This window comes from Chaetura pelagica, unplaced genomic scaffold, assembly GCF_000747805.2.
Source record: "Chaetura pelagica isolate M959 unplaced genomic scaffold, ChaPel_1.0 scaffold116, whole genome shotgun sequence".
Lineage (NCBI taxonomy): Eukaryota > Metazoa > Chordata > Aves > Apodiformes > Apodidae > Chaetura > Chaetura pelagica.
Window position 1 is genome coordinate 4,099,462 of NW_009953655.1, and position 25,840 is coordinate 4,125,301.

Genomic DNA, 25,840 nt, shown 5'->3' on the forward strand with positions numbered 1-25,840 from the left:
TCCTGCTGTTTGAAGAGTTTTCACAAACCTTTGGTATAAGAGATGTAGATTGTTGGACTCCTTTACTTGATACAAAAGTGCGTTAACATATCAATTGATTAAAAAGCAGACTTCTGTATTAAATGGTTAACTGTTAACCTGAAGTTAACTATTAATGCCTGTTGAGGAAACAGAAAAGATGAAAGTAAAATAATATATCCTGGATATTATGTTTCCTGTCTTTCCATTTTTCTTAGTATAGAGTAACCCAAGATTAGCGTTTCTGCTCAGGTACTGAGACAACTTCTTGGACTGAAAGAAAAATTACAATTTTCATCTGATGTTAGAATCTACCTGAAAAATTATATAATTTGCTACTGAAAATTTAGTTGTCTTTTCTCATTAGTTTTAAGCCAGCTGTAAACTTACTTATGTACACTTAGGGATGTAAGCCTTGGAGTCTGGCATATAGTCATGGTGCCTGAAAAGAAAAAGGCCTTTTCAAGTGCTAGGTTAACATTCCTTCAAAGGGAAGCTCAGAAGGCCCTGGACTGAGAAAGGAGTCACCTGTAGCTAGCCAAAAGATACAGATTTCTGGCAGCATTCAAGAACATTGGAGCATCAACATTTAATTTATGATTGCATAGTAAGCATCTCAGTGCACTTGGGATTCTGCATGCACAGGCCTTTCCTGAGGAGAGCTTTGTCATAGAGCAGGATTAACTCTCTAAGAAGGAAAGATTTTGCATGCTTTGCAAATACTCACATTTTGCATAATAGTCTGCTGATTAGAGCAGTCATCCAGGAAGTGAGAGACCTGATTGCAGGCTCCCTCCTCAAGTGGTTCAAACCAACATCTCCAGCTTCCCAGCCATGAGTGACAACTGGTAGGCTATGTGATGTTCTCACTGTGGGCCCACTCAGTCTTCCTGAATTGTTGTACAGCCAGCTGTGCCCAAATCATATGACCAGAAAGAAAAGCAGGAGATGGACGATAGATTCTGTAGTGGAGACACTGAGCAGGGAAGCAGGTGTTTGTGTTCCAGCTCCTGCTCGCTAATTTGGTTCTCTTTTAATCTGTCATTACATGTAAAATGCAGAGATGTCCTCTGACTACCCTCTGGATTGTCTTAGGTGTTTCAGGCTAGGCATCTGAAAAACTTTTAGTTTAAATTGGGAGCTTGGTAGTGAATTTACACTCCCAGTATTGTAGTTTATCTCAACTGCTTTCTTACAGTTGGACTTCCTAAACTCTATGTAAACTTTAAAAGCACAAATAAAGTTAAGTTTTAAGTATTTCTGGGAAGATTCCTCAGCCTTCTTTCTGAGACTGCCTTGTGTGTTAAGGAAGCTTGAGTGATACTGGTGTGACACTTGACTTAAAAGAAAATTTCCAGTTAAACACTGATACCTAAAGTATAAATAAGCATTTCTCATTGCATATGTGCCTAGATAGTTGGGTTATTTTTGGAGGGCGAGGTCAATAATTATTTATTTGTTTGTTTGTTTATTTTTCCTCTAACATTTAAAATGCTTTCAAGACACACGCTGAGAGAATGTTGAATTATACAGACTTCAATCAGGGAAAGTCTGTGGTTGTATGGTTTCCCTACTGAATATGGTCCCAGTCTTAATTTCTACTTTTGGAAGGTATAATATAAATGTCCTAATTATTCTGTGTTTTACTAGGAGATTTTTTTTGTGTGTGTGTAAGAATGTGTTTTCCAAGGACAACCCATGTAACCACATCAGCAAGTAGTGATAAAAGATTTTTTCTATTTGCCATGTGATGCAGAAAGATGCTGTAATGAATACAGAATTGATTACACGCACTGCTTGATAAACATCTACTCTATTACACTAGAACTGCAATTAAAGACAGCCTGTTTCCAGTATAATTTTACAATGTAATTACAACTACTTTGATTTTTTTATTAAAAGTTTATTCACTACTTTATACACTGCTTAACATGAAGTTTCAAACTTCACCTTTGTACATGCAAGTGTTTGATTGTACCTTGATGGATTCTTCTCAATTGTATACATTTCAAAAGAAGTGAGGAAGAGAAGCACTAGGCATGTATTGGACGTGCATTGATTTTGTCTTTAGAGGAAAACTGAGCTGTGAGACTAACTGAGATGTCACCATTATGCAAACTTATCAAGCATTATAAATATGTTGTTTGAAATGGCAAGTAACTTTGAGATATTTTCCCCCCCCTTAGGAATTTCTACGCAAAGAATTTAGTGAAGAAAATATTTTATTTTGGCAGGCCTGTGAATATTTTAATCATGTACCTGCACATGATAAAAAAGAGGTAGGTCAATGTATTTCAATACAAGGTGTTGCTTACTTAAAATTGTTGCTTATGCAAGATCATAAAAACTACTGGAGCTGGGCCTGGTGTTTGTACTGTGTATAATTTTCTCAGTCCCCTTAGAGTACTATCTTTAGTCTAAGATGTTGAATATATTTAAACTGCCATGAATTGCAGAGCTAGCTCTGAAAATGAACTAAGGTGTACTGGATGTTGAAGAGTGGCTAGCTGCCACAGTGCAAGGGACTGCAGAGCAAGTTAGTTCAGCATGTCAAGGAGAGGTGAAGATTAGCCTCTGTTGTGCTCTTTCAGCTAGGCTGCCTCCACTAGACCAGATAATGTGTTTATAAGTAACTTAGATATACCTGCTGCTCTAAGTATAGTTGTATTTGTTCACAAATTATGAGAATCTACATCTCACCTTTTGAAGACACTCCTGGGTTGGTTAGGCAGTTGGTCAGGTGAATTTTGAATTTTATGCAAATAAGCAACATTTCTTTTGACACCACAGCCAGATCTAGTCAGGTTTACACTGTGAAAACAGTTTCATCTTGCAAGTCTCTCTTTGCTTTTTTATGAACCGTTGAGGTTTTCCCCACTTTCCTCTGTGTTTAAACCTGGTATATTCTGAACACTCTCCTTAATGGAGGCTTTTGAGATCAGTTTGATTTGTTTTTCATTATTTCCAGATTGTGGGTGTTTCAAAATCAACAAGTTAAAAACAGAGCATGAATGTTTCAAAAGTAAATATTTGAATATATATTTACTTTTTTCCAACTTCTAGAAATTGAAGCTTAAAGGATTTATTTAAATAGTAACTGTTACGTAAAAGGTCTAAAATATAAAAAAATCTGTTCTCCTTTGTAAGACAGCATTTGATGTGCTTCAATTTTATTACTTTCATACTTTGATGATTTAAAGTTTTATTTTAATGGCAACTTTAACTGCTTAAGAAATACTTGATGAATATTTTAATTTTTGAAGGAATTTATATGCCTAAAAGAAACAAAAGGTATTAAATGAAAAATGCTTATATATGAAGGGAACTGGAGTGGCTGGATATTTTTGTGTGAAATATATCAGTGTAAAAATGCCTATATAAAAATATGTGCAAAGAAAATATAAATTTAGCATTTCTTTTCTGTAGCTTTCTTACAGGGCTCGGGAGATCTTCAGTAAGTTCTTATGTAGCAAAGCTACAACCCCGGTTAATATTGATAGCCAGGCACAGTTGGCAGATGATATTCTCAATTCTCCACATCCAGATATGTTCAAGGAACAGCAACTTCAGGTAACAGTAGGAAACATGACTGTTGTACATTTAGATCTTTTATCTTTTCATCTGAATTGCTTTGAAGTCCGTTATAGTAGTTTCATGTGCTATGTGTTTTAGTGTGCATAAAAAGGCAGAGAAGTGAAGATCTAAAAAGATTCTATTAGCAGAATAGGAAGAGGCTTTATGTACATTTACCTATGTGTGGAAAATCAACCTGAAAAATACTAATATTGAAATGAAAGTTTAGTGCCAGTACATAATGCTGTGTTGTGCAACAACATTGCATTTGATGTTTGCATATAGGTGCTTATTCTTTTCTTTAGAGCACCATTGGGTACACAAATAGTGCCTAATTTTGGCTAAAGTCGTTTGTAAAGTATGTCTGTTGTACTGAAGGAGTCCTTCCTTGTGCTCTAATAGAGCTGTCAAACAAAGAACTTGTTAAAGCTGTTGGTGTCTGAAAACCTCTGAAATGGATGCATTTAAAATAAATTTTTATGTTCAGAACAGTTATGTAACAGCAAGATACATTTCACATTTTCTATATAATTTAATTCTTCTTTGGTAACTCCTACCCTAATAACTTATTGGTAGAAATAATTCTGAGATCATGTTATGTAGAAATCAAGGATATAGCTATAACTGCATAAATGAAGCAGATCACAATCTTAGTCATTGTGCAACCTCCGATTGCATGCTTTTGTGGCATAAGAGCAGCTGGGTACAATGTCTTCCTCTTTCTGCAAATTTGAGATAGTAAGGTAGGTGTAACTGCTGGGCTGATAGTTTCTAGCATTACAGCTACACCCATGCACCTAACAAGGCCTAAGGGAATTACCAGCCATGATCTTTCCATCGATTTTTTCATGCATTCCTCATCTTGGCTTTGGGAAGCCTATACCTGAATTGCTGCTCCTCATCCTCTCCAAGTTGATGGGTGGAGAAGATGGTGGTCTTACGAGGCTGGTGGCTGGACTGATTGTCCTGGTTTGAGCCAGGATGAAGCCAATTTTCTTTTTACTGGTTTGTTTTTTATTTAGTTTTTCTTTAGTGAACTCTTTTTTAAGCAGCACACTTGCTGAAACTTAACAAGTTTTCCAGCTGGTGGACTGATAACACCTAAATGTTTATAATTACTGCTGAGAGACCAGCAACAATTTGCTCTGCTTCTTCAATCTGCTACTTCAGACATGAAAGAAGCCAATCAGTTGTGCCTACAGCCCTCCTGTAGGGAGGAGCGGACTAGATAGATGGCAAAACTGGCCAATTCAAGTATTCTATCCCATACATAACTCAGGGATCATGGAAGTGAAGCCCTTCTTTCTTCTCTTCTGTCCATGACCAGTGTCTGGGGAGAACTCCATCTGTCCTTCACTGTTGATCCCTAGACCTGTGCGTTCCTCGCAGCTCTCCCCTCAGCTCCTGTCTGCTCTGCTACTCTCTCCGGCAGGTTCCAGGCATTTCAGAACTGCTCACGGCTCAGGAGATGCTGTGGGAGTTGCTGGGGGTAGAGGGAGGTGATAAGGGTTTTGCACATTCCTGCACATACTTGTATATATTTGTTTTTATCATTACGATTAAAGCTTAGTTTAGTTTTCAATCCAGAAAGCCTCTCTCCTTACTCCCTTTCTCCTTGCCCTACCTGGGTGGGAAGAGGAGAGGACAGAGAGCGTTGTCATTGGTTTAATTGCTGGTCCTGAGTCAAACCATGGCTGATGCAGGTTTTCATCGTCCTTTGAAAATTCTGTGTCCTTAGGTTGGAGGGCAACCTGCTTCTCTGAAATTATCAGAGCCTCTGTAGTTCTCCTGGCAGATCTCTGTCAGGCCTGTTCCTCTCACTGAAAAATAAGGTGAAGTGGGAGGAGAGTTACTTCTGCCAAAGTAAAAGGCCTCGGAACTAGGTATGCCAGCTGAGGTAATAATGGTGTGCCTGGCTGAGGTTCATGCTGGCTAATCATCTGCTGTGATAGCCCTTAATATCTTGGTGTCATTAAGTGGTGGTTCTGCAGCAGGTCAGTTTGTGGTCCTGATGGGTAGCATGACATCAGGAACACAGAACTGCAGGTATGTGCAGTTACTACAACACACCTTTAGAGGCTCATGGTGGTGACACCATCTTAATAATGTGAAGGCTCTCCATTTGTGGTCTTTCACAAGATTTTGTTTGTTTTTTGACGCTGAGCATAGAGTGCAAGACTGCTGATCTGTGGTGGTGGTTGGTGTTATGTGATGCTGGGAAACAGGGAGTGTTGCTGTAAGGCTGCAGTGGAGTTGCAGAAGTGTGTGTGGGGAAAGTGTCTAGGAAAGCTCTGCAGAGGCTATTGCCTCTCAAGCGCTGGCTGTTGGGAACACGGCTGAAAGTTTCTTTCTGTCCATAGCCTGACAAATTTGCCCTTCAGGCTGTTAGAAGTGATGTAATACAATAGTGTGGATGCAGCCAAAATACCTAGTTATGATTTAATTTTTTCTTGTAGTAGAAGAACAATGAGCATTTTGAGTGTTCCCTTATGCAAGATGGTGTAGGTCACTTAAAGATAGTAAAATAAGCATAAAGTATTATTTACTTCATGTAGGGTTTTGTAAATGGATGCAAGTTTTTCTACCCTTGTTATGTCTACAGCTCAAATAATGCTTTTATAAAAGCTGTATTTCTCTTTCTCATTTTTAAGAACAAGAAATAGCATCTGCAAGATTCTTCCAAATAAGCAGGAGTCATTAGTATGTGTAAATTAATATAATAATGCTAAATATAGGGAATTGGGGATGTAGTGTGAGTTAGCAACATCATAGGGCAGATGATGGTGAGCTAAAGGTAAATTAGTTAAGCTGTCATCACTCTGTCCAGGAAAATTAAAAGGCTAGAATGTTTTTGCTATATATAATCTGCAGGCTTCAACTCTGCAGTAACTCTCCTTGTGTCTCTTAGTACTTTCCTTTTTCCTTTCTACCTAGAGGGAAATAGAAGTTTTATCTTTTTTTGGTGCTAGATTCTGCAACAGGGGCAGTGTAAGGTGTTGGTGTAAGCTGTACTAGAGAGTTGTGTCGTATCTTTTGGGGGTACAAATTGCATTTAGCTTAAAATACTATGATTTGTTGACCAGTGTAACCTCTATAAGCTCAACTTTCTTAAAAACCTGAAGGAAAGGTGAGGTATTTTGTATTTTTCACTTAGCTTGTTTTTTTGCATCTGTGTTAGTGTTTGCAGACTGTACTTAACTATTTTTCCCCAGTAACCTTGTATCAACAGTGCATCTATGAGTCCTTGAAATGGAGGCATTTTGATTTCTTGTAATTTCTTCTCATTATTTTTACTCTGTATTTAGCAGTGCACCATGGTATTGTTCTCTGAGGTCAGCAAGAACTCAAGAAATATTTCAAAGCTCTGTGCATTGTGTACACTAAACAATTTGTTGAGCCTCGGCCTCTGAAACTAGTTGACTTTTTGAATTTTGCTGATGTACCTGCCTGTGGTCAGAGAAGGGTTGTATTTTTCATGCTGTGTGTGTGAGAGAGAGAGAGAGAAAGATTCCCCTTTGTGAGCAGGTTTTCAGGTGGGAAGAATCACTTGACACTGGATTGTGTCTTTGACACTGCATGGAGAGAGAGCACATTTGTCTTGTGCTGAGCTGTTTCAGCAGGTTAAGCTGGAGAAACTAACTCTACAAAATTATTTTTGCCTTAGTTTCCCATGCAGAAAAGAGTTTGTTAGAGGGCCTAAGAAACATGACAGGTGGCACCTAAGAGGGAATGAGGATATGTGGAGAAGGCAAGAATGTGGAAGTGAATATTCAGTTTGAGTTAGGTTTCTGTGGTGCTGCAGCATCTTGCTGTTTCCCAGAAAAGCTTTGGGCTGATACTTGCTGAGAAGAGTGTCTCTGTGTGATCTGAAATATTATTTCCATCTGCAGCTGGGCCACTGTGGCTTAGTGATGGACTTCCCTGTAGGTTCTTGGGAAGGTCATACCCAGTTGGGTGGCACATCTTGTTCTTCATTTGTAGGGAATTTTTAGTGTCCAAAAAAGGCAGCATTCATACTGTTTTTCAGACCCAATGAATCTTTGGAGAATATATAAAGGTAACTGTATGAATTCACTTAAAACTATAGGTTTTCAAAAATGGACCAAGAAGATCAAACATTCTGTTTAGTATTTAAGCAGGAACTTCTCTTCCTTTACTTTTATACCTGTAGCCAAATTAGCCTCTGACATTTGGTCCAGGCCTGGTATACAACTGTTAGCTTCTTGCTTAGTCAAAGAGAAATGCTGGTTCTTGTCCAAAGTAGCCATTTTATGTATACTGTTCTTTTTCTAGGTCTTGGTTTTATAACACCTTGATTATTAACTGTTTCAAAAATACTGATCTTTTTTTCCTTGATCACAAGAACATTGCATAATGCTGTAAAGGACTCTTTGCTCCTCTCCTCATCAGTAATTCACCTGGTGTATCTTGTACCATTGCATTCTGTTGCATATTGTGATTACATCATATTCCTGAGTTTTATACCATATACTTTTTCTTGTTCACAGCTATCTTAAAACACACTTGTGTAATTAATCCTGTCACATATAGTACTAATGTAATAATATTTAAAAAAATATTTAGAATTGCTAGCTTGCTATGTTCTTCACATATAATGTGCAACAGCATTTATGCAGTGAATTATGGATATGAGGATGGTGTTGTCAGGACTCTAGAGCATTTCAGCTTCTCATGCACTTTGCACAAAATAACATTTTTCTGAAGCTGTGGTGAGGGAATAGATTAAATTATGTTTCACTATAAACTGCTTCAGTGTTAAAGTCATGCCTACTGCTGTTTACAGGTCAATGTCCCAAATTTTGTGGGAGTTGGCTGTTGCAAAATAGCTTCATTTTCATGATGTGTTGTTTAAGCTTACATAACCATTATCCATTGCATTTTAATTTCAGATATTTAACTTGATGAAGTTTGATAGCTATACTCGCTTTCTCAAATCCCCCCTTTACCAAGAATGCATTTTGTCTGAAGTAGAAGGTCGTCCTCTTCCTGATCCTCAACGTGTTCCCAGCAGCCCCACTTCTAAGCACAGTATCAGTTCAGAGAAGTCCAATATCTCAACGCCGAAAAAGGTTACCTTTCTGTTGTTGTTGTCTGAAAACTGTGTTCTTAAGTGTTTGTCAAGTTCTTAGAAGTTAATATATAAAAAGCAATTAGAATGTTTGTTTAGTGGTGCTGGCTAATACAATTACAGAATCTTTATGTACTCAGGAAAATACTTTTTTTTAATCTGTACTTTTGAATCAGGTTTCTAGCTATTAACTTTTTGAATATAATTTTAAATATTATTATTTAAATGTGTGTACAAATAAAAAATTAGGATTATTGAATGCATCAGTTCAGAAGCTTATTTTGATTGAATATTAAAATTAAGATGTGATATTTTAACCTTGGCCGAGAGCAGACATTTGATCAGAATTTATTGGAGAAGGCTTAACTTAACCTTACTCGTCTTTGCTGAGCATAGTTTTTTAATATCTTAGTCCTTATGGAACTAAGATAATGCTATGTAAAACAGATACAATTGCTTAAAAATTAGACCAGTAGTCTTACGGATCTCCTAGTTTTATAGAGAGTTTATTTTTTCTTCACATAGGTAATATCACCACAGTATTATGTAACTGTATGGGTAAATTATAACTTTGCATGTTTCATGTCAATCACTACACATTGGCCCATCTGCTATTATGCATTTTTATGACTAGCAGCCTTTTTTAAAGTAGCATTTTAAGGAATGCTCTTAACAATCTAACAAGAATGGTAGCTTGTTATAAGCAAGTTCAGTTTAATATCAAACATTCCTGATGTTTGTATTCTTCAGCACTAAAAAATACTTTGATTATACTTGTAAATGTTAAACAATACTTTGTCAGAGTCTTTAAATGCAGTTCAAGTTCAAGCCTAGCCTGAGAAAAATATCAGAAATACCGACAAGAAATTCTGTGTTTTAAAAGCAAGGCAAATGGCCTTTCCACATTAACTTACTTATTACTGGTGAGCTGTGGAAAATTCTTTCATGTCTGCAGGAGCTCTTCAAGGCTTGTTTTCAGTTACTGTTTTGTACTCTGTACCCACTAGGACATTTCCAGCTATATATTTATTTCCACTATGGTGTGTTTTTGTTTTTGATTGCTACTGAGAGGGATGCTGGCATATAGACTTGTGAGTACAGAAGACAGTTAACCTGACCATCACACTCTCATTTTGGGAAGAAGTGTGGGAAGGTTTATTTTAGATAATATACTTAAAACTGTGATTCAACCAATTATTTAATTGTGTTTTGGTGACAGTTAAGTGGTAAATCAAAGTCAGGAAGATCTTTAAACGAAGAGTCAGGAGAGGAGGACACTGAGAAGAAAAAAAGAGGAACATTTTTCTCGTGGTCAAGAAGTAAGAGTTTGGGAAAATCACAGAAGAGAAAAGAAAATGGTGATTATCCAAATGGTGAGTATTCACATTCCACTTTGTTACAAAGTTGTTTCAGCAATAGATGGGATTAATCTCATCATGTTTAGTTTGCATCTAAGTGCATGCTTTGGTATAACAGAGGGGAAAAACACTGTCAAGTCAGAAGGCCATAGCCTTGCTAGTATCACTGTGAATTTTGTGAAAACAGATCTACAATTAAATAGATAAAAGTTTGAAAATATTTAAATTTGTTTTTATTGACTCCAAAGAGTCTTTTTTTTCCACCTTACAGCAGATTCTGCATTTCTGTGTGTTGGCAATTGCTTTTTCAAGCAGAGAGCTACTATTTTTGGTGTAAAGTAATTTCAACTCTTTACAGAGAAGTTCAGGAGATGAACATGCAAATAGTGCTATAGTTACAGCTATTTAAAAATTACTCCATCTGCATTATCCTACCTTTCTTTTATTAGTACCACACAAGTGTGTTCACTTTCGAACACACTTGCTACATGTTTCCACTTTTCCTGACTAAAATGAAAAGAGTCAGAGTTGTGAAAACCTTTGTAATCTGATGTTTTATTACTTACCTGTTCTTGAGAGTTTAAGGAAGAATTCCCCTATGAAAGCACCTGACATGGCCTCTAGAGGATGAGATGGAAGTTTCGCATTAACTCATTCTGTTGAGTTAAAAAGAATAGAGAAATTCAATTGAAGCACCAAATTTGGATCATATTGTTAATATGGCTGCTTCTGCTCCTTTTTTCTGGTATAGGCCTAGATCCAGAAGGGATCTTTGATCATATGATTAGTTTAAGTGTTCTCATTATACTCCTATGTGAAAGGCATCAGAGGCATTTGCTAAGATTATGGTCTTAAACTTCTGAAAGTGACTAGTGATTGTCTTAGATTTTAGTTTTCTAACACCATACTTGCACTTATAAAAATATTTATATCCCTTGAAAATGTCTGAGGACGTAGAATAAATTTTAAATTTTAAAAAACATTTCAAGAGTAAAAAAAAAGCTAGCTTTTTTTCTTTTGTTTATTTATTATAAAAGCACATAAGGTTATGAAAAGGTTGCAAAACCAAGAAATACTGAATGAAACATTGTTTCTGTTTGCCATGCTTCCGTGCACAGTGTGAAGATTTGGTGTTTTTTCCTTCAATGAGAAAAAATTATTTTTCTGGCCAGAGGAGCTAATATTTGAAATAGCTTCCTGTCTTACAATAAAAATAAGCATTTTTACTGGTTGCTGATTCTTTCCACAGATTCTATTCAGTCCAATGGGTTATCATACAGACGGGAATCACAAGGCTCGATGTCATCAACTGCTAGTCTTGACTTGGTAATTAATGGCCAGCTCTTAATAATGAAGTGGGGAAGCAGTGAAAACAGTGAATTACTAGTTTTCTAAGTAGTGTGAAGTAATTTGTTTGAAGTAATACTTTGAGAAAGGGTCTTTAAGTGATCTATTTAGAGGACAAAATGTAATATTAAGCAGTTTTAAAATACTAGAAATATAATAGAGGTTGTGATTGTGTTTTGGTTCTTATGTTGTCCTTGTAACAGAAACAAGCCTTTCCTTCTTGTCTGTCTTGTCTTCTTGTCCGTCATCAGGCACTAGTAAACTTCTAGAATAAAAGTTTACCTTTCAAAGGGAGCTGCTGTAGCTTTCTATAAACAGGTTTTTCCACCTACTAGAGCTTTGAGATTCTATTCTGAACATACATGTTGACAGCTTTACCTTTGCTTGACCTGTATGCAAGCTGTGTTAGGTTGATTTCTGTGGTACCAGGGTCTATCATGCTTCTTTCCTCTCTGTTTCTTTTAAAGTTGTGAATTTTTTTTCTCAAAATGACAGTTTAAATCTTTTCCTAAAACCTGAGGAAAGAGAGGTAGGGCATTTCATCACAAACTCTGTGATTTTGTCATAGTATGTAGGAAAATACTGTCCACGTTGAATACTGTTCAGTTTTGAGCCCCTCACTACAAGAAGGATGTTGAGGGGCTGGACCGTGTCCAGAGAAGGGTAGTGAAGCTGGTGAAGGGTCTGGAGCACAAATCTTACAAGGAGCCACTGAGGGAACTGGGGTTGTGGAGAGTGAAAAACCTCCTTCTCTCTAGGCTAAACAACTATCTGAAGGGAGGTGATAGTGAGGTGGGGTTAGGTCTCTTTTCGCAGGTAACAAATGGTGGGATGAGATGAAATGGCCTCGGTTTGTGCCAGGAGAAGTTTAAATTAGGTATTAGGATTTTTTTTTTCACCAAAAGGGTTGTCAAGCATTGAAACAGGCTGCCCAGGGAAATAGTGGAGTCCCCATCCCTGGAGGTATCTACAAGATAGGTAGATGTGGTGCTTGGGGACATGGTTCAGTGGTGGAATTGGCAGTGCTGGCTTAATGGTTGGACTTGGTGATCTTAAACGTCTTTTCCAACCAAAAGTATTCTATGATTCTGCAATTTCGTAATCAGTGAAAACACTGTGATTGTTAAAAATCAAGTTCTACATTTGCAGTGTAAAACGCAAAATTAAAATAGTATTAATAATAGAATATCAATGTATCAATGTCATACTTTCAATTTATTTTAACTATGTTAATATGAAGGAAGAATATAAAAAAGGAGTTACTAGGTTTTTTTAGTCTTGATATCTGTCTCTAGAAGATGAGATTCTAGCAACTGTAATTTTGCCTGTTCTACAAATCAGGGAAGTAGGCACAGCCAAGTCCTGTTTACCTCTGTTGCAGAAAAGTTTTGTCTTAAGAAACAGAAAATTCAAAGCCTCCTTAAAGCAACAACCCTTCCTTTCTCTCCCACTTCAACTGATTAAGACAAAGTTATTGTGGTTTGGATGAGAAGCAACAAGTTAGAGAAGAAGCAGAATAAGTACCTTAAAAGACTGTTGAAATTTTTTTAGTATTTTTCTAGTGTCCTTTTTACGTTTTAAGTAAGCTTTTTGTTAAATTTTCAAAGATACTTCTGATATTTCATAGTGTTCCTATTCTACTGTTACTCCAGAGTAAAGATTACTACTGTGCCCTTTAGCCTTAACCTGTAACATTATACTTTTTGTTCTCTTTAATAATAAAAACATCACATTGTCAAGAGAATTTTTTAAAAAATTAATTTTCCTATGGTGTATTTGTGTGTATTGTTGAAATTATGTTAAAAGAAGAGGAAATTTTGTTTGAAGAACCATGTGTTGAAAGGCATTCCTTGTCACTTAAATGTTCATTCATGATGTGCCAATGGTAATTTTTACATCACCTGCTCATTACTGAATACAGACACTTAGTATTTGGAAGCTAAGTAAGATTTTATTTACTACTTACACTTTTGATTAGGAGTTCTGTTCTATAATTTGAGAATCTTATAACTTGTTTTACACACTTGCTGTATAAGACTTTATCTGTTCCTGAAATACATTTAGATTTCTGCATTGCTGTTATCTTGAAATGTTTTTTTCTTTTTCCAGGATTTAAATTTATCTGATATTTGTGTTATTTGAAAAGATTTCTAAACTATGAATATTATAGAAAGTATGCTTTTCTTGGCTTGGTTTATTTTGTAAAAGCTCTGAAAGTTTACGTATGTTCCTAATTTTCCTATTGGGCACTGAGTTTTCTTTCTTTCTTTCTTTCTCCTGTCAAGTCTGTAACCTCAAGATTGCCTGCATTTGTGCCAGACAAAGAGAAATTCCCCAAATACTGTTGTGTAAACCTGCCAGATGGTTCATCCAGCAAAATGGCTGTTAAATCCGGATTCTCTATTAAAGAGGTGCTCTCTGGGCTCTGTGAGAAACATGGCATTAATATTGCTGCAGTGGACCTGTTTCTGGTTGGAGGTGATAAGGTATTGCATATTCCTTTGTGGTTTTTTAAAGTGTTTTCATACTTATTTTACTAATGAGGAATTATGTTCTCTCAATACTAATACATATGTCTTGGCTCCCCCTGTAGTTTTACAGTGTCCGTGCTAGTTGATTGGAGGAGAATTTTAGTGAGACTGCAACTAGTAGAGAGTACTGTGGTTGGTTATGGTGCCTACATTGCAGAAAGCAGAAGAGGGCTTACAACAAGTTAATGTAGGTATCTAGTCTATGTAGTTTGTCCAGGGGAATAGTTAGCTTGTACTTGAATGAGTTCCTGCATCAGGAATCATGTGGCCAGCTGGAGTAGAAAGGTGATCGTGCCCGTGTACTGAGCACTGGTGAGGCCACACCTTGAGTACCATGTTCACTTCTGTGTCCCTCGCTGCAGGAAGGATGTCGAGTTGCTGGAGCATGTCCAGAGGAGAGCTACCAAGCTGGTGAAAGGTCTGGAGAATAAGCCCTATGAGGAGAGGCTGAGGGAACTAGTTTGAAGAAGGAGAGGCTGAGAAGAGACTTCATTGCTCTCTACAGTTACCTGAAAGGAGGTTGTAGGGAGGTGGGAGTTGGGCTCTTCTCTCAAGTGAATAATGATGGGATGAGAGGAGATGGCCTGAAGCTGCACCGGGGGAGGTTTAGACTAGATATTAGAAATAATTTCTTTACCAGAAGAGTGGTTGGACAATGGAACAGTCTGCCCAGAGATGTAGTAGAGTCACTCTCCCTGGAAGTATTTAAAAGAAATGTAGATATAGTGCTTAACTACATGATTTAAGCACTGAACAGATAAATTAGGTTATGATTAGACTTGATGGTCTTCAAGGTCCCTTCCAACCAGGTCAATTCTATGAAAGTATCCACAAAGAAAATAAATGTGTTGCAGTAGATGGTACTTCATTAAAGCAAAGAAGCATAATGACATTCAGTTGTTCAAAGGTGAAATGGGATTAATTGATGCTAGAATTAAAGTACATATTTTAATCTTGAGGAAAATTTCCAAGACAGCAGTCCACATTGGTGCAAGGTGATGGCTCTTATTCCAACAGAGCTATCTCCAATTCAAAGAGATGCTGTGGATGTGAAAAATTTACAGTCTTAAATTTGTACTTCCTCTTCTGTATCCAGGGTCTGAAGCTCATAAGGGCTGGTCTTAGTAAAGACTGAAGCAAAGAAGGCATTCAGCAACTCTGCCTTCTCTGCATCCTCTTTTTCCAGGGCTCCCACGTCATTCAGCAGTGGGCCCATATTTTCCTTATTCTTCCTTTTACTACTGATATATTTAAAGAAGCTCTTTTTGTTCTCCTTTACTTCCTTTGCCATTTTAAGCTCTAATTATGTAATAATTTATTTAAGTTGAATGACAGACGCTTGTTTTAAAACACTGAGTTCCTAAGTAGCTGCTGACACCAGTGGAACTTGAAGTTTGGTCCCTGTCTCACAAGTAGCCAAAATAAAATACACCTTAATCATGTTGCATGTAGTAAATGGGTAGCTGCTAGAATGCAAACAACCTATATTAATGATTTTTTGAGTTACCTGGACACTTTTTAACCACTCAGATGTTCTTATTTTACATATTTCCAAATTAATTTTCTCTCTCTCCTTTTGTCCCTGACATGTAGCCACTTGTATTGCACCAAGACAGTAGCATCCTGGAGTCTCGGGATCTACGTTTAGAAAAACGCACTTTATTTCGGTAAGAGTCAAAAATGCTAAATTCTTCTGGCATTTTCCACTCCATTTGCCATTTTACTTTTTTGTAAGTGCACTGAAGTACATTGTCAGTCACCTGTGCAGCAAAACAGTAGTTAATTGAGGGAAGAATTTGTCTGACTCCAGTAAAAAATACAGGCAGCCGTGCAATACATCTTAGATTGCAATCCATAATCCAGCACGAGGGGGTCAGAGGTTCCCATTCAGTGTACAGGCAAATTAGAAGAAACAGGAAGATGACCTAATGTCTGTAACTGCAAATAATTGACTTCTATGCCTTGCAGCTAAATAGAAACTCAAACTGTGAGTTAAGTAAAAGTCCATTTTTACTTTGGGTTGCATTACTTAGGCAAGAGGTGCACATTTCAGCATGGGCATTCTCTAGATTTCACAGGTGCCTAAGTTGGATATTCTACCTACATTTAGGCACTGATATCCCTTAGCTGTAGACCCAAGCTGCTAAGGGCTTTCTGTACAACCTCACAATGGTGAGATTGAGGTACCTCTAAGAGCTAACTCAGATGAGGGCAACCAGTATAACGTGGGCCTACAGCAACATTCCAAACTGAGAACAACACCTCACAAGTTGTAAATGCTGCAAGGGGAAGCTTTCTGGATTGCTGCCTTGGGTACAAGTGGGATTTTGATGCCAATGTTCCAGTTTAGGGACTTGTAGATGTTGTTATGATATCTAACCGCTCAAGCTGAAGCAGTTGTGAACAATCACATAGGTCAGACCTGCAGGCCTAGAGGGACCTTTCACATCAGGAAGAGACTTGTTTAGTAACTTGAAGCAGCATCAGAGTGAGATGGAAATAGAATTGAAGGTCTCCTAGTCTTACCCTAAATGCAGCAATAAAAAAGACAGGCCTTTAAGATGAAATGGATGTATTTATTGGTCCTATGTTTCCATTCAGTTAGATCGGTAAATATGTCCCTAACTAATTGTATAATATCAAGTGATCTGATTTTTAACTCTGAATCTTAAACAAGTCAATGCTATAATATTATTATTATGGGTAAAACATAATTCAGTACATTATATACTAATATTGTTTTCTAATCTATTTTGTCTGTTTCTGTTTTTTTCTAAAATGCCAGAAAATGTTTTAGTATTCCTAAAAACTCCTGAAATAATTATTTCAGGAAAAAGTTATGAAGTAGAATATTATTGAGCTGTGCTTTTGAAATGAATAAAATTTGTCAGGCATGCTTTATACTACTTTAGGAAGCACAGCTAGTTTCTATTTAAGGGCACTTGAGATTAATGAATCTGGTGTGGCATGTTCAATTTTGAAATTGACATTGAGCTTTTATTAGGTGTGAGTTATAGAGTTTCCAAAACTATAAAAAGGAACTTTCAAGTAGGCAGTAACATATGTTACTAGTGTGTTAATTGAAGTGCAGAAATGTCTTACATTATTTCCTTCTGTGGGTAGACACTGTGTAAGCGTAAATAGTCAAATATTTGGAATATTTTCAGACATAAGACAAATACTATATGAATATACTTGGTTACCTGCATGTCTGCCACTTCTATTAATGATTAAAATTGATAATTTCTATTTAGTAGCTGCTGTAGTCAAAGAAAATAGGAAAGACAAAGTTTCTTGTATAAGGGAAAAGTTAGTAAGATTAAACGTCTTGTATTTAAATAATTTTTGTTACAGAAAAGATAGGGTTTACATATAACTATGACTTACAGAATGACTAATAATTTTCATTTATTTTGATTTATTTTGATAATGTACTTATTTAGTGATATTTTCTATTATGGAGGAATGAGGGCACATATAAAAGCATTTTAAAAAACCCCAAACTAGGCACGGTTTTGTGCAGGGAAATACATTTAAATGGAATAGTTGTTCAAACTTTGAAAAATATTTCTTTTTTTTTTTTTCCTATTTTGATGAAATGATGTAAAATTGCTTAAGAGACTCTGAAGAAGGCTATTTTTTAATCCTTTAAATTCCAACTGAATATAAGTTTCTCTTACAGAAATTTTTGTGATATGGTGATATCTAGTCAGAAATGAGCATCATCTGGAATTCCACTGTATTTATTCCTATGCCTAAAAAGAAAGATCAGAATTTCTATCCAAGCCCATCTCTAGTAATTGAATAGGACATTGTGAGTCCCTCTTGGGAAAGTGAGAAAAAAACCTTTGACTTGCATCCATAGTACAGGCATGAGTCACTTGGGAAGCACTCCTTGACCAGAATGGTTAGAGCAATCTCACTGAAAAGACAGAATTGGTATGGAATGTATCTAATTGGTGTGAGGATCACCATGCAATTAGTTTGGCTCATGCCTTTCCTCAGCTCTGACCAGAGAAACAGGGGAAGTTTTATTTATATGAAAAGTAGCTATATAATTTCTGGCTAGGATCAGTTTCTGCTACTGAAGCTTCAGGGTCACTGGCAGTAAAGTAGCATAACTTTGTTGAAATTGAATTTTATATATTTTGTAAATTATTTTATTGGAATATTTTGTACTTAATGTTAAAATGGATGTGTTTCAGGCTGGATCTTGTTCCAATCAATCGATCAGTTGGTTTGAAGGCTAAACCCACCAAACCAGTAACAGAGGTCTTAAGGCCTGTGGTTGCAAAATATGGCTTAAATCTTAATGAACTTGTGGCAAGACTAGTAAGTATCTTTTGATGTAATTCAAACTGCAGTATTTTTTTGGCTGGAGAAGATCACATGAGAGTCCCTGAAATTATTCCTGTCCTTATAATTAAGCATTAAAATCTGTATTTAGAACTACATGTTGAGATGGAAATGCAGAGAGTCATAACCATTATGCTTAACAGGAACTACCTCAAAGCTTTAGTCTGCATCTGTTTTATATTCTCCTTCAGAATAAATCCAACATCCTAAATAATAGAGCCTGAATTTAGCTTCTTCCAGAGCTCAACTTTTCCCGTTATGAGCCAGGAAAAACTATTGTTCCATTACCCTGGGAATCAGGAAAGTTGCCTCAAATCGCCTCACAGAAAATTTCTGATTCAGCTTCTCTACTGCTAAACACTTGTCAGCATCATGTCTAGTCTGTTACAATGGAATATGAAGGAAAGGAAAGTTATTTTTGTGGTATTTCTATTATACTACTATATATACTACTGTCTTGTTGAACCAATCCATGTTTTTAAAATAACTGAAAGACATGCTTGTATAAAGGTAACTTAATAAAATGACAAAATTAACAAAGTATGAGAAATTTAGATTATAAAATAATCTCAGACTTCCTCTGAAAAATGTAATTTGGTGAACATGCACAGGTTGCTCCTAGAGTATTTGTGCAGGCTTGAGAATGGGATGATCTTTTTTCTCCTTGTATCTTCTTTTCCCTAAAGGGAAAGGTAGTTTTACGCAAATGGAATAAACATTTTTAGAATGATAGAAGAAAGATACACTGAAGCTACACTGAGCCATTAAAATACGTTACTCATTTTCCTTCAAGAAATGTCAGACTGCATAAATTTGTTCTGAAAACAGCTTTTTCTCTATTATATACAAACTGTGATCCGACTTTAGAACGGTGAGCAGGAACCACTTGATCTTGGTGTCCCCATATCTAATCTGGATGGTCAGCGGGTTGTTCTAGATGAAAAAGAGCCAACAAAGGGTAGAGGTAAGTTGGCAATAAGGCTTCTAGTTATGATGTCAAATCAGTTTAGTCAGCCCTAACTTTGGTTAGTTTCTTCTGTTGATGACAATGCTTGAGGGAAATGTGATTAGATTTGGTTATATCACATGTAGCATATTTTTTAGCTGAAAAGGAGTGCATTTTGTAAAGGTTGAAGATTAAATGCATCTGTTGATACCAAGTACTTTACTGTTGCTGTAAGAAATTTTGCACTAATAATACTTGAATATTCTACTTGCACTTAGCCATAGATTCACACACCTCTTTAGGGACATAGTGCCCAGTAATAATAGTAAAATGCCAAATAACTTGTGTGAATTCTGTATAAGTAAAACAGATGCAGTTTGTGCAGCAGCTATTTATACTGCTGTGATAACTCCCTTCTTTAACCTGAGAAAGTAGTAGAGCCTACATCTCCAGTTTTAAGTGATGATTTCTGGAGATAATACTCAAAAGAGAACATAATATGTGATTTCCCAAGACAAAATAATTTGAAAGTAGAAGCTGAGCAACTGAACAGCTGACAATTTTTTGGCACAATTAGCATGCTAGATTAATGTAAGCAGCCTTGAGAGTAAAGGTTTGGTTTCATTTGGTTTCATTATCTTTTTATAGGTATATTTTAAAGAATGAAAATAGATGTGGTTAAATGAAGTTGACTTTGAGCAAAGGTCCTGTTTGATAAAGAGCTAGGAGAATAAAGATGGAGGTATTTATTGAGAAGAATCAGATTTGTAATTTTTCTAGGAAACAGAACCAGTTGTAATTTAAAAAAAAACAACCCAAACGAATCTAGATACTCTCACAGATAATTAGTTTAAGGATTACAACTAAAACTATAATCCTGTGTGCAGCCAGCTGCCATAAAAGCCTAAATCATAGATGATCATTCTAGCACTCAGTCTTCAGGCAGTATGTTTGTTGTAGGAAAAGTAATTTGAAAGAGCCATTTAGTTACTTAGAAGTAGATAAAGAGGATATGGCAAAGTCTAGAAAACATCAGATGTATGAAACAGGTTGGAAAAGATTCAACATGTTCTTCAAATGGTCTTTTTCTGCTGATTTGCTTTTTGTTGTTTAAATTCTAAATTTGAAATTGAGTTATTACTGCAGATTTTAAAAGCTTTTAAATCTAAATAAACTGAAAATTTAGGAGAACTTAAATGAAACTTCCTAATCTTTAAACTTTAAAAATATTGCCAGTATTTGGAAAATTTGAAGATGAGGGGGAGATTTTGGTAGGTTTTGACTGAAGATATCGGGGCTATCAACTGTGCCCTCTATTTTCTGAGTACATCTTTGAGAAATTTTTAAAAAAACCTGTTTTGTGCTTCATTGTCACTTAAATATTGCTTTGTTATGAAATTACTGATTCGTAGTTATAGAAGGTGTGTTTATGTTCAGTGTTTACAGATAAACAAAAAGGTGCATCAGTAAAACAGAGTGCCACTGTAACTACTTCAAGGAATCAAGTATCTACTGTAAGTCTTCTGCAATGATGTTTGTCCCTTAGATCATCTTTTATTTCCTTTTGGAATTCTGTACTAAAAGCTGCATTTTGTAACTAGATTGAGTATAGCTATAGTTCATCTGATGTTTTTTCATTGTCTACAGTATTTATTTGTGAGAGCTGTCTTTGTGATGAATCAGTTATCTATTTCACTGCGTTGTATTTGTTGTTTCATGTCTCATTGGCTTGAAAATATTTGAAAATGATTGAATTACTCTGAGAATCAAGGGCACTTTCTGCACTGTGCATTCTTCAGAGTAAACGATATTACATTTATTTGTACATTTTTGGGAACTACTATGGCAAATATCCTGTGCAAAAATCAGGATTAATTTAAAGCACTTGCTGTGGGTGGTGACAGGGAAATGTGTTTTCAAAGTAACTTTTTTATTCACTTAGACCATATTATGTACACAATGATACAGCCTAAAATGTAAGTAGTACCTTAACTTTCCTTCTAATGCAGGGAGAGGGAAGAACTCTAGGAAAGTCTAATTCTATCAAAATGAAAGGCGAAAATGGAAAAAATGCTAGGGAAGTCCGGCTGTCAAAGAGAGAAGACTCTATTGCAAAGATTGGGAAAAAAAAATGTCAGAAAATAAATTTGGATGAAGCAGAGGGTATGTGAACTTTATAGCTTACATATTAACATAAGTAGTCTTAGAAAAATGAGAGCTTTTGTGTGTGTAGGAAAAGGTACCATGTGTATAATGCTGCATTGTCATAATCGTAGTCATGATCCATATCTTTTTGTTTGATGTTGTGTTTGAATTGTGAAGTTTTTGAAGCTGAAGGTAAAAATTTAATAATACCTACAGATAAATGTAGGTGCCTAGTGGGATTTTTGAAAGGGAAAGCTACCTAATTCTGGTAAAATTAAGAATTAGTTAACTGCAGTTGAGTATCCCACTGGATACCACTCACAAGCTTTCCTTTCTGTTCACCTTTATTAAGTGTCTTGAGTTCACTAAAAGGCTTTCTGCACAATGCTGTAGAACCTAATTTACTCAGGTAAGAATTTTAAAAAAGTTCCTGCCAGAGTCTCTGACAGGGCAGTACAGTCTGATGACTGTGGAGGTGCTGTGATGGGCAAGAGTAAAAGATTTGTTTGCATTTATTAAGTGCTCCAGAAAGGTGGTTAGAACTGGAAATAACTGAAGATGTAATTGGAGATCTTGTATATTCTGAGTCTGATTTTTACCTTCAGCTATGTCTTGATAGTTTTGGTGATACCCTTGGAAAAGAACTCATAAGGGAATATGCTTTATTATAGAAAGATATGCAGGGGAGAAAAAGGAATAAAAGCAAGATAGGAGTAGGAATCTGGACATAACACCCTCTGTCCAGGAGCATTAACTGAAGCAGTTACTTGTCTTGTCAGCCCTACATGTTCCTCCCCGTTTTCTAAAGTAGAAAAAAAAATCAGAGGACATCTTTTTATCCACAGATTAAAATTCACCACTGATGTTACCTAATATGCATATCCAAAACCTGGGTGTGCAGAGTTGTACAGGAAATTAGTGTTAGTCTGTGAATATATGCCCACTGATTGGAATTGAAAAAAAAGTGCTGTGACTAAAACTTTTATTACAAAATAGATGTTTGTTTGTGTTATTGCAAAATATTAGTGCATTTTAAATTATTTTCTGTTGCTTACTATTTTGTTAACTTGTTTTACATATTTTAATATTTTCATTTTTCTTCCTAGGGCTGAGTAAAACATTAACATAATTTGAAAACTTCAGAATTCGAGGCTTTCACATTTTTATTTTGAATTTTGTGAAATTTGTCCAAGTTTGGAAAATACGTACCAAATGTTGTAGACTGCTTTTAATGAAAAAAACCCCACAAACCACAAACACCCAACAACTGTTCTATGAAGTTTGAAATTTCAGAAACAAAGACATTTTTGTATGACACATATTAAAAATGTTGCATGCTTTGATATGCATACTGCCATTTTGCAAAACTTTGGCAATAAGAAGCATTTTGAAGCTTCCGTCTTGGCTACATTCAGATTTTAGGGCATTTGACACAGCATGTTAAAAATTCATGTTTACAAGTGCATTGCAGAGGCTGCCAGATGTGACTAGAGGACTAGGAACAAAGTCATACAAGTGCCAGTGTATGCCTTTATATTATGCTAAAACTGATACGTTCTGTGCTTTATTTTGTGATGGCTTTTTGCTTCAAACAGTATTTATAAGCTGGGTTGAAAATACTGATTATAGTTTGTTGGAGATGGCCTTTTTAAGCATCTTTAGTATTCTGTAGTTTCAATGCTCTTTTCTTGAAAAATTAGGACATGCACAGACCTTATATTAAGAATGACATATTTTTATATTTATATGTTTTGTACCAAAGAGTTTTATTGTTGTGATGCTTCTTTTTTGAGGAGTGGTATAATTCTTGGCTCATGATTGAAATGTTTCTTGTTGCCAAGTTTTGAGACTTTCTAGAACAGTGGTGATTTACTCTGGCTATTATTTATAAATAGAAACATATTAAACCATTGGACATCATTAAGGACGTGATCAGAAAATCACTTCTAGTTGTGTTAAAGACTCCATAAAAAAGCTGCCCCATCACTTTTAGTAATGGTTCCTTTGATTATTAACTACCTATATGCTACTGATTCATTGCAGTGCAAAATAAAATGGGGTGACTTAAATAATCCATCTGATCATGCCCTGTGATGAGAACATCCTGGATTAAAACTATGCCATGAATTGAATTTAAACTGTGATAAAGTATATTTCAACTGAGAGAAATTCAATATAAGAAAGAAGTTTGCAACACTTTAAATCTTTGACCTTTCAAAAGGCACAGCTATTTTTGAGTTGAGATGGGTAAAAACCATCCAGAATATAAAAATGTGCACCCATTGTCAGTAAGACCAGAGCCTTGTTTTGTATAAAACATTAAAAATTCCTGTGTGCGTGTACAGATTTATTTACTGCATAAAACAGAAGATGTGTTCAAGGCTCAGTGAATTGCAGCTGTTCTAAACTGCAAAACTCTTACAATAGCAATCCTGATGGTCTTAATTATAGTGATGCTAGTGAACATTGCTGCAATTGAAAAAGTTCCTAATTAACATGGGATCTTATTTCAAGGCAGCATTGAAAGAATTGAAGATCTTCATGGAAAATAAATGTGCTGAAAATTTAGGTTGTAATGACATTGCACTTTCTGACAAAAACATGTCAATTTTGGGTTTTTCCCCAATAGAATTTTTTGAACTCATATCCAAAGCTCAAAGTAACAGAGCAGATGACCAACGTGGACTGCTAAGGAAAGAAGACCTTATTCTTCCTGACTTTCTTCGTTTACCTCCCACTGGACCAGAACCATCCTCATCTACTCCTGCAGGCCCTAAAGGCCTCAACAAGCGAGGTTCAAAAAATGATGGCAAGGATGGATGTACATCACCAAGTGGCAAACAGGAGCCCGTGCAAAACTTTAATGAAAATTCAGTTAAGAAAATGGGTTACTCAGAAAATAAACATAAATCTTCTTTGACAGCACTTCACAGTCAGAAGACTTTCAGTGTTCCTTTTAATACTGCATTGTCTCCGATTCCGCATGCACAGGAAAGCAATGCAGCCATATGGAAAAGGCAGTCAAGAGAATTACAAGCTGAAGGCATCCAGATGGTAGATGATGAGAACGTGGCAGACTTGACTCTTGTGGCTGAAGGAGATATTAGTAGCCCTAACAGCACTTTGCTACCACCGCCACCATCAACCCCACCGGCAGACATCAGTAAACTCACAGAAGCCAACTATCCACCCCCAACTCCTTTTGCAGGTAATCAGGAAAAATCTGGATGTCAAAGATCCAATTCAGGTATTTCTAGATTTTAATAGTCTTTCCTTTCATGTAAAACTTCTTTTCCTTGGCACCGTGAATCAGTATTTGGCACCCTTTAAAACCAGAACAAAAATTCTCTCTGCACCTTAATTTTTTTACTAAAAATAAATAAATAAAATAGATTTTCATTGCCTTAGTCTGTGCAAACTGTTATATCTCTGGTTGCCTTCAATCATGGATGTTTGTTTGGATCTGGCATGTGGCCAACAGTGGGCACATGCAGACAAACCTTTAAAATACATCCATATGCTTTAATTGTCTCATTCTTTGCCCTAGAAGCACAAAACAGGATATCAACATTTTTCAGCTGCATAACACTGTTGTGCTCCAGATTTTCTGATTCATTTGTCATAATGAGATAAATGATGAGGTTTTGGAAGTTCAAGTGCTTTAGCCGGAACCCTCATGACGTGTTGAAAATTGCAGTACTGTTTATGATTAAAATTTGAATTTAAACCTTAATTTAAAAATATTTCTATAATAAATTAGATATTTGTGACTAAAACAAAAATATGTTAGGATTTTTTAACCCATACTTTGCTACCCAGAGACATTGATTGCATCTATCACACTTTCTCCTGGAATATTCACATGTGAAATAGCTCTTTCTATTAGATAACTTTAAAGAAAAGATGTAACTTTTTTTTTAGGATGTAAGTTTCATGGTCTAGCAATATCCCAGAGCAATATTAGCCTAATGCTGAAGTATTGAATTTCTTCATAAACATGGACTCTAATAATAATTGCTATAACCAGAAACAAGAGTTTGAAGATGATGGGTGACATTGTGACATTGACTTTTTACAGTCATTTTACTGTACATTTTAATGTAAAGTATAAGAAGAGGTATCTATGTGCTACATTTATTTTTGATGTTTCACAAACATATGGTGCCATAATTTGTATGATCACATTTCTTTGTGATGTGGGAATATGCTTTTTAATTATTTATCTTTTTACACAGAGTATTTGATACTGTTCTTTATCTGTATGATTGATGATTTGTAAATACTTCTTTGGCTGTTGGATGCTTATAAATGGCAATGCAAATTATTTCATCCTCTTGGTATTTTAAAAACAAATTCCTTTATTGGTAGTATTTGAGAAATGTTCTATAAAGCACTACCACTTAATTTCTGAAACTGAGTATTGAACAGACTTGTAATCAGTGCCTACGAATAACAGAACCACAAAATGTACTTCAGA

At 35.9% G+C, this 25,840-nt stretch overlaps 1 protein-coding gene across 1 annotated transcript in view; it reads left to right on the forward strand.

Annotated features, from left to right (window-relative positions):
• Positions 1-25,840, forward strand: part of RGS12 (regulator of G-protein signaling 12) — an 80,611-nt gene that overhangs the window by 44,723 nt on the left and 10,048 nt on the right. The window contains exons 5-16 of the mRNA XM_010000270.1: positions 2,205-2,297; positions 3,445-3,588; positions 8,502-8,681; positions 9,900-10,053; positions 11,288-11,364; positions 13,671-13,871; positions 15,510-15,583; positions 18,122-18,248; positions 19,140-19,236; positions 20,656-20,732; positions 21,228-21,381; positions 23,993-24,610. Of these exons, the coding sequence (XP_009998572.1) occupies positions 2,205-2,297; positions 3,445-3,588; positions 8,502-8,681; positions 9,900-10,053; positions 11,288-11,364; positions 13,671-13,871; positions 15,510-15,583; positions 18,122-18,248; positions 19,140-19,236; positions 20,656-20,732; positions 21,228-21,381; positions 23,993-24,610 (1,996 nt within the window). The remainder of the gene's footprint in view (positions 1-2,204; positions 2,298-3,444; positions 3,589-8,501; positions 8,682-9,899; positions 10,054-11,287; positions 11,365-13,670; positions 13,872-15,509; positions 15,584-18,121; positions 18,249-19,139; positions 19,237-20,655; positions 20,733-21,227; positions 21,382-23,992; positions 24,611-25,840) is intronic.